Here is a 9,552-nt window from a genome sequence, read left to right as displayed (position 1 = left end):
ACCAACAGAGCACCTTTGAGGAGTAGTAGAACAGGTGATTTACATCATGGATGTGTTGTGTAACTCCATCATGTCAATATGGACCAAAACCTTTGAGGAATGTTTCCAGCTTGTTGAATATGTGCCATGAAGAATTAGGACAAATCCGAAGGCAGAAGTTCAACCCACTACTAGAAGGTTGTACCAAATAAACATTTAGTAAGTTTAGGTCAACAGCTAAATGTGAAATCAAATTTAGCTTGAAATGTATATAATTATTGTAGATGAGGGTCATATCACTATAAGCCAATATCTTACTAGGCTGTTCTGACCATGACAGTCTGCAATATGATTTACTGCATAGCTATGTTACGTACCACTCTGTAGAAACACACCTTTGAAACATATGAAAATATTTGAAACTTTAATATTAACATGGGCTTAAAGGCATGCAAAAAGGTAAAAATTATACTATAATTCCATTCAGGACATAATGTAATATTTTCTTTACCGTCTGTGTCATATTTTTATCCAGAGCAGTAAAGTATTTCATTTCATAATTATGGAGGAAGCAGTTCTTTCCTAATTTAAAGGAAATATGTCTCGCATATATTAGACCAGCAGAATCAACACGATTTGAAATAAGTTTTATTTTTTTTCTTCAAGAACAAAATATAAACCCAGCTCCAACATCCCCTTATATAATTAGCCATTGAAACTCTTCAAATATTTACAAAAGATAGAAAATAAAACAAATAAATATAACCTGCTGCTGCTTGAGAAAAGACTGGTTTGGCCTCCCAGTAACACTTTAAACTGTTTATTCCTGCCGTTTATGTTTCTCTCTGAAGGAGAAGATTCATCCTAATAAAGAAATCAAAAATGTCTCTATGGTTTAAAAAAAAAAAAAAAAAAAAAAATTACAATTACATGATTAAATAGAAGCCAGAGGGTCAGTTCCTGAACTGTCAGGGAATTACAAACAAACGATGATAAAGAACCAAATCCAACAATAAATTAGTGGGATACTGGCAAATTTTGGTGGGTCTCAGTTATTGCTTGGTTCAGTTTTCCAGATATGATTGAAAATGAAGCAATTTCTTTATATCATACAGTGTTAAAGAACACGAGCAGCTTTTTATGTTGCAAAAAGAGCAAAGAATATTGAATTCACTGCCAAAAGAAAACCAAAACATACAACTTTTAACTGATTAAGAGATTGGTGAGCACTGACTCCTACTGGTTGCTCATGGTAAGGTCAAGCAGCTTAGACCTAATCAACCACATTTTTTAAATAAGAAATACAATTAGTATTTAAACAAGAAATATTCAATAAAAACTTCTCAAAGAGGACTTTGATACCGCAATCTTACAACTTTAGAGTTTAGACTCTGTCTAAATTAGCATGTTAAATCAGCATGAACTTGCAAAGGATTCTTTCACTGTATATTCCCACCACTACCAGTCAAGGGTGGGACAAATTAACTGAGAAATTTTATGAGAAGAGTGCAAAAAGCAAATAATATTTTATGGCTTACTGTGAAAAATATGTATCCTTATTACAGCAACAGCCTTGTCAGTTTATTTGTTTTTTCACAGCTTTCAACAGCTTTCATTGTCTTTAACCCACAATGCTTAGCGTCCAAACCAGGTATAACAGCTGGAAAACAGCATGGCAATTCCAGAGCAGGCACTTCAGTATCTCTCCTTCTCACAAACTGACTGGGATTCAGTTCAGTAGCTGTTTGCACTGATTGGCTATTAGATCAGGCTGCTCTCGGGCCTTACTCTTTAGAAACACCCCACAGCAGAAATCCGGTAAGCCTTTCAGTTCTTGCTGTGCATCTCCAGATGCACGAGTCTTTGCACCGAGTAACAAGCAAGCCATTCAGAGTGCACTAATATGCTGAGGTACAATCCATCCTTGGGCTCCATGTAGGTCCACAGGTGTTGTATCCCAAGCCTCAGTTCTTTTCACTTCAATTAAACACGATGCCTTAAAGTTACAAAGAGGAGGAAAGAACAGGAGAGAGAAAATTATGTTAGAATCATAAAATAATGTTATCTTACAACATCCTGGCCTTACAATAACTACATAAAGCACCATGCAGCTCTTTATAAAAAACAAACAAAAAAAACCTCACAAACTTAAATCAGCCTTGGGAAAAAAGCCACTTAAATAAATAAATACATACATACATATTAGGGGTGCAACAATACTCGTATCGATATTGAACCGTTCGATACAGTGCTTTCGGTTGGCAACTGCCTCAACGCTACCCGAACCTCCCCCACCCTCATTCAGATCTGGCGTTTGGAACTATCTTAGTTTTCATGTGACGCATTACCCTGAAGGTAATGGCGTCATGGACAAAAGTAAAACAGTATGTCGGATGTGCCATGCACGTGTTGACGCCGTCCAGCCCCACGCACGGGGCGATCCGTGGTAACGCGTTAACAGAGATTTGGAGCGTTATGGCATTGATGTCATTTTAACGAGATTAACACTGACAGCACTTGTGGGAACACAACGAATATGACTGCACATTTACGCCGACATCATCCTAGTGCAAAGACAAATGGAAGCAGACAAAAATAACAAGCACGCATGCTACAAACTTTACCCGAGTCATTTAAACAGCCGTTATGGGGACCTGATATGTTTAATATGCTGCTGAGAGTATACCCCAGAAGAAGCGTATAGTATAGCTTTTATTTTGGAAAGAGCCATTTCTCTGAAATAAACTCTCTTTTCCAAAGATTTTTTAAAATTATTTTGTGGTTTCAGCAACATTAAATTTAAAAACTGTACTACTGAGTTAAAATATATATTTATAATTTTAATAAATGACAAATTAAAAAGGCATGAATATTTTTTTGTATCGAAAAAATATCGAACCGAACCGTGAATTTTAATAATACTAAACATACAGAGGGCTGTTAAAAAATAAAAAGAAAGTTTACCCAGGTCATTTTTCTTTAAGTCAGTTTACTAAAAGTGAGTGATAGTGTCAGCTGAACGCAAGAAAAGTCTTACGGCTCTGTCACTCTAATATATATAAATAAATTCACATATTTGAACTTCTGGCATCAATAAAACACAAGAAACATTATTAGAACACTATCAGCACCTCTTTTCAATTATACCATTTAGATAGACAAGAAACTCATTTGTTCTACTCTTTAAATACTTGTCTGTATGTGCAGCAGACTGTTATGACTATGCACAGACTGTTTATAAACTTCTGCACTGAAAAGCATGTTTCTCTTTCACCATTTTTTACTGATTTTGACCACTATGTATTGCATAGAAACTTAAGAGTATGATTTCCATCAGTAGCCAAGACAGCTTACTCACCCTCGTCATCGGAGTCAAATCCAAAGAGGTCTGAGCATTTCTGCAGCTGGCGATGACTCTGCAGTTCCTCGACACTGTTGAACGTGGCAAAACAGTTGGCACATCGTTGTCTCTGCACGGCTGATGTCAAACAGGCCTGCTCTAAATCGTTGCTCATCTGAGACACCAGGACAGGCAACGCATCCTTCCTTCGTTTTGGCATGGTGATGTACTTCTCATCCAGGTATGCTGTAGGCGGCAGACGCATGTACGGCTTTTTGCTGTACTCTGCAAGAGTGTTCTTGCACACCGAGGCCTTTGTGTCTTCAGCAACACCTGACATCTGTCCATTTGTTATCACAGAGTATCCAGGTCCAGTATTTGTAGCCTGTGCTGTTTCTGCAGGTTTCTCTCCATCACCCACTGGGCTCCCATCAGTCATCGCTTTGGCCTCAGCGAGCGGTTGCACTTCAGATTTAGACTTTGCAGGCTTCTTAGATGCTGACTGAGCCGCATTGTCTTTGCGATGTTTCTTCACCGTCTTTGCGTCATCTTTCTGAACACGCTTTCGCTTCTTATCTGCTTTACTGGGGTCTAGGGCTTTCTTTCTCTGGGATTTTTCCTTATTTGTTACCTTCGGCTTGCTTCCTTCAGGCGCAGCAGGTAGACAAGTCTTTTCATTTAGGATGTCAGAAGTAGCAGCAGGTGTGGAGGAAACTGAGCTGTCTAATGGTGCAACTGAGTCTTCTTGCTTTCCTTTTCCCTCTTCGTCAACGGGAGCAGATTCTGCCGAGTCGCCCTTTTGCTGAATGCATTTTGACTTTGCCGTCTTTTTCTCTTTAGACATTTTGCTGCGATCTGCTTTGACAGACTTTTTGTTCCCTCTTTTGTTAATATTTTTGTGCTTCTTATTTACATTGCCTGAGTGTGAAGAAGCAGTTCGAGTAGTCTTCCCTTCTTTTGTTGCTATTAATTTCTTTGACCTTTTCTCCCTTTTTAGTTTCTGCACTTTCTGTGGTGTGGGTTGAACACCTGAGCCGTTAGCTGGCACAGAGTCACAGGAGCCATTGTGTGTCGCATCTGTGTTTTTCACCTTCACCTTTCCCTCATCAGCAGAACTTTCTGCTGCTCTGGCCTCAACGTGTGGGACTTCCGATTTAGACTCAGTTTGTATTAAGGCTGGTTCTCTAGTCTGGGAATCCCTCCTGACAGTCTCCGTGTTGACTTCATCATTTACCATCTTGTGCTTCTTTTCCTTGTTCGAGTCTGAGGAAGCAGTCCTTGTTTTTTTGTGTTCTTTTATAACAAGTGATTTCTTTGATTTTTCCTCTGTTTTTAACTTGCGTGCCTTCTCAGTGGTGGGAGGTACGTTTAAGCAGGGAGCTGGGACAGAAAGCTCTGAGTCACTAGTAACCTTTTTAGTCAAGTCTTTGTTTTCCACCTTTACTTTTACTTCATCATCAGCAAAACCTTTTACTGCGGCTCCTTTGGCCTCGACTTGTGGGACCGCAGATTTGGATGTGGCATGGCTTTTTAAGGCAGGTTTTGGGTTTTTCTTCAAAGTCTCATTGTTGTTACTGTTTGCAATCTTCTTTGTCTTCTTGAGATCTGAAGGTGCAGAATGATTTTTAATTTTAACCCATCTTCTTAGTGACCTGTATTTTTTAATTCCAGAGTTGGTGATGCCTGATGGTTTTGAACTGTTAAATGATGAAGACTTTAGTTGGACATAATTCCTTCTGATCTCCTTGCCCACCGATTTCTTCAATTTGCTGGTTGACATGGCTCTACGTTCGCCTCCATCTTGGACCTGCTGACTTTTCTCTTTGTTTAGCTTGTTACTCTCCATTGCACTGACAGCTTTCTCTCGAAGCTGGGCAGGGCTCTTCTGAGCCTTGGCCATTGCAGTTTTTTCTTTCACCATTTCACCCTTTTGACCAGCGTTAATCTTTTCATCATCCATTGCATTATTTAACTTGGGTGGTCGACCTCTTTTTTTAGGACCTTTTGTGTTTACTTTGATTTGTTTTTTCTTCTTCGGGTTATGCCTCACTTTGCTGCTGTGTTTTAACAATGATGATGAGATAACTTTGTGAATTTTGGGAGCCATCAGGGCTGTACTTGTTACTTGCCCTTTTCTCAAATTATGCCTTAATCTATTACTTGAATCAGTAGGCTGTGCAGAGGTTTCCTTGTTGGAAAGACTCTTCAATACATTTGAATTCTTGCTCTCGTTTTTCTTTTTCAACTTCTGTTTTATCAAAGATGATCTGCTGATGGAGAGAGGAGCAGCTTTATCTTGTATTCTTACCAACAACTCTTGACTTGCCTGTTCTCGTAACTTTAGTGCAGTCTTCACACTCTCTGTCTTCTTTGCAGCGGTGAGACTATCTGGCAAACTCTGCTGCCGCCTCCCAGCTGATGCATCATCAAGTTTGTCGCCTGTTTGTGCATTTGTGTTTTTGTCTGAATTAGTAGATTTTGAAGCATAGTGTTCTCTTTCATGAAGGTTCAGTGCCCAAAGACAAATAAATAAATGAGAGCATCCAGGGAGGCAGCACACTGCCTGCAGTGGACTGTGCTTCCTGGCATGTCGTCTCATTTCCATTCCGCTTTTGAACCTGGCAGTACAACCCTGATGAAGGCAAGGATGCCTTGGACTCCATCTGTGTCTTTCAACGTGATGTTGAAAATGTTCGAAGCTCCATAAAACCCTCATGCAAATACTACATTTATTGTTTCCGACACGGAACGCCAGTTCTAAAGGTTTCAGCTCACCGTAGTGATCATCGAGTGCATGGTATAGAAGTGCAACACGGTTCTTTGAAATGTCAGTAAAAAAAGAGCATCCATCTGCGGGACAGCTAATTTTCTCTTGTGGCTCTGTATTTTTTTCTGTAACAACTTTCCAAATTTGTTTTGTAGCTTTCACCTTCAATTTATCTTCTGTGGAACAGGCCAACTTTTTGTTTGCTGCAGAAGAGCCTATATTTACATCTTGTTCAAGTATCTGCTTAGCTTCCACATCCTTTTTCTGTCTGTTAAATTCCTTCTTTTTGTCAATATGCCCATTTACTTTGTGAACAGGACTTTTACTATTAAGGTGCTTAGACGTGTTGTGTTTCTCTTGTGAAGATGAACCATCCACAGGCTTGTCATTGGATCTTAATTTTCTGCTTTCAGGTGGTGGGCTTACTGATGTAGGACAGGCAGTTGATTTCCTTGGTCTCCCCTTACTCTGACTCCCAGAAGATGTGTTTGCCATCTTAGCTTTGGGTTTAAGTGTTGAGACATCTTTGGTGTCAGGCACCCCATTTTCTTCGGCTTTAATCCTCTTTAGCTTCTCTATATGATCAGACAGGTGCATCATGGCCTGGAGGTCATCCGTGAATACTTTCCCACAGAACATGCACTCATCTTTACGATAATGGAACATTGCATGTGCCACAACACGAGTTCCCTTGAAATCTTTTTTGCAGAAGGTACAACAGTACTCCAACTTGGATTCCTCCGATTCTTGTGGCGTTTCCATAAGTTCGCTGTTCTCCCATGTATCTAAACTGCCATCCTGAGTTTGCACTGTCCCATCAACTTCCAAGGCCTCCTGTTCTTGTAAAGAGCAGCTGGAGGTAGTCCGTATATTTTGAGGATTTTTAGGTTTACTTCCAACTCTAGAGTCTTTGGAGGCACTATTGGTTGGAGTTCGCTCTTTGTCATTCTCCAGGTCTTGAGTAAGGTGCCCAGGGGGAAGATCAGTCACCATCTCTGTTACTAGTGTTAGTGAAGATATGTCACTTATACTGTCATGGTCTGTACGTGAAGCCTCAATTTTGGTTAACTTCCTTAGAGCGGCTTCATTTCTTCCCCAACTTGAGTCACTTTTACAAGGCACATGTCCTCTTGAATCTTTAGGTGAAACGGTTGTGAGATCTATCACAGAAACATCGCTTTTGCCTTCTTCACTCTCGGTCTGGAAAGAGTTAAGTTCTTGTTCTCTATCTTGACACTGTGACTGTGCACGATCAGCATTCCTAGACTTGGAAGCAATCCCTTTATTGGAAACTGGGTGGACTTTGTCAGTAACTTTCTTTTTCCCTGATATTAAAGTCTGAGAAACTTCAGTTTTTGAGACATCTTTTGCTGTTGGAGCTTTGCCTAAAACCGTGGATTTCGAGGCAATAGTAACTTTCATTTCAACAGTGGGCTCTTCACAGGCCTCTTCTGCTGAAGCAATGGTGGAAACTTCGCGGATTTCATCTAAACGTGGAATTTTTGTTGCTGCTGAAGACGCTGCGGTATCTCCCATTTCAGAAGCTGACTTCTCAGAGAGCTCTCTTACTGAAGATATCTTTCCTGAGACAGGAGTCTGAATTTCTCCAACTGAGGACCTTCTATGTTTAACTGCTGCTGCTGGAAAGCCAATTGTATCCTTTGTCTCAGTGACAGGTTCTCCACAAAGCGGATCTTTTGGAGGGCTACCGTGCACAGATGACCGTGTGATTGTGGATACTGAGCTGTGAATATTCAGCCCATTTCCTTTTCCTTTTTGCCGCCTTGCATAACAATGCAACTGCTGGACAAATATGGATGGATCCCGTGCTCTGAGAATCACCTTGTTACGATGCACAGTCTTGACGAGTGGTGATGCTGCAGGAAGCTTCACAGTAGGTTTGTAAAGAAGCACTTGTGGGAACCCTCTCTTTCGGTTGCAAACATCTTCATTAAACGCACCCACAAGTTCATTGTCTGGTAGCGAAAGTTCCAGAATTACTTGTGGAGGAGAATCTGGTTTAGAACAATCCAAAGAAAACCCTTTCTGGTATTTAATGTCTTCACTTTCATTTAACTGAAGGTTCACTGAAGATTTGTGTTTGGCATGGTTCCTGATACGACCCGTTTCTGATCTGAGAGATGATCGATGGTGCTTGTCATGTTTTAACCCATGTCTTTTGACCTTCAGGGGAACGTTCTCTTCAAGAGTTCCCGAGTCTTCTAGGAGCCACTTTGGTTTTCTAATTCTCCGTTTTGGGAGATTCTTTTCAGACAACCGTGTAATGCGTCTATGTTGTTCGTAACCTTGGCCTACACTGTCCCGTATTCTGTCTAGCTGCCAAAATGAGCGCCTCAAAGGTTCAGCAGATCTTTCCTTCAAAGGTCTTGACCCCTGGTTGCCCTTCTTCTTTGCACTGTGATCAACATTTACTGGTGTTTTTCCTGTGCCCATTCTTAGTCTTTTTGATGCAGCATTCGTATCCTCTTTATGATGCCGCTTTTTAGCTTCTGCCTGAAGTACACTTTTACTTCCTTTCTGACATGCCAACACACTTGATCGGAAAGCAGAGTCTTTGGTGCAGTAGTTTGAAATCCATTTGTCCTCCATGATTTCTTCAAGAGCAGCACTAACCACTTTCTCATTCATCAGCTTCAGACAGTTGGTCCTCAAAGCAATGAGGTTCCAAAACTCTGGATCAAAATACAGATCCTTCTTCAAGACCTGAGAAGAGAACAAAAGAATGAAGTCTTTTAGTACCATTTCTACACACATGGATAATTTTCTAATTACTACATCTGACATTGCGATTTAGAACTTTGTAGACTTGTATTTTAACCACTTAGCTATTTGCAAGCTATTCAACTACTGGAAGACAAGGATTTCTTCTTATAGCTAGCTTTTATGACAATAAATAGAAGTAGGAAGAAGAAACAGAATAGTGCGAATTTATCAGATACAGGAATATATTTATTTCCACAAGTGAAATGTCTATACTACTAAGACTTTACTTTTCTTAAAATAAACTTCAGTCTGTTAATATATACACACACACAAAAAAAGATGCCCAACCTGTAGCGTTTCAAAGCGAACATTATTTCCAATAGAGCTGTACTCTGCGTCGTACTCTTGATCAGGATGCACGTAAAGAAGGTAGACCATCTTGTAGGACTCAACAGTGCGCTCCAAGAAGAAGACGAGAAGAGCACACGCCCGGCATACCTCCAGATCATTGTGTAGCAGGCCGGCAATGGTTTTGTAGATTAGTGATTTTGTGAGGGTATCACAGGGAAGACAAGACTTCAGTGCATTAGCACAGAGCTCCACACAAAACTGGATACCATCGTCTCCGACCTAATGAGATATAAACAAAGGAGTTAAATATTCATCTCCATGAATATATATATATTAGGGGTGCAACGATACACAAAATTCACGGTTCGGTTCGGTTCGATACTTTGGTGTC

General features: G+C 40.3%; 1 protein-coding gene across 1 annotated transcript in view; it reads right to left on the bottom strand.

The window, feature by feature from the left end:
- Positions 1-610: 610 nt before the first annotated feature.
- LOC102289994 overlaps positions 611-9,552 on the bottom strand; it is a 23,233-nt gene continuing 14,291 nt past the window's right edge. The window contains exons 8-10 of the mRNA XM_005948384.3: positions 9,159-9,440; positions 3,338-8,810; positions 611-1,975 (exon numbers count right to left, since the gene is read on the bottom strand). Coding sequence (XP_005948446.1) covers positions 1,959-1,975; positions 3,338-8,810; positions 9,159-9,440 — 5,772 coding nt within the window. The 3' untranslated portion in view covers positions 611-1,958. The remainder of the gene's footprint in view (positions 1,976-3,337; positions 8,811-9,158; positions 9,441-9,552) is intronic.

The sequence above is a fragment of the Haplochromis burtoni genome, unplaced genomic scaffold (genome assembly GCF_018398535.1).
Source record: "Haplochromis burtoni strain Fernald_Lab_line unplaced genomic scaffold, NCSU_Asbu1 Contig_590, whole genome shotgun sequence".
NCBI classification, from domain to species: domain Eukaryota; kingdom Metazoa; phylum Chordata; class Actinopteri; order Cichliformes; family Cichlidae; genus Haplochromis; species Haplochromis burtoni.
The sequence above is the reverse complement of the archived record's forward strand: the minus strand, read 5'-3'. Positions and strand labels throughout refer to the sequence as shown.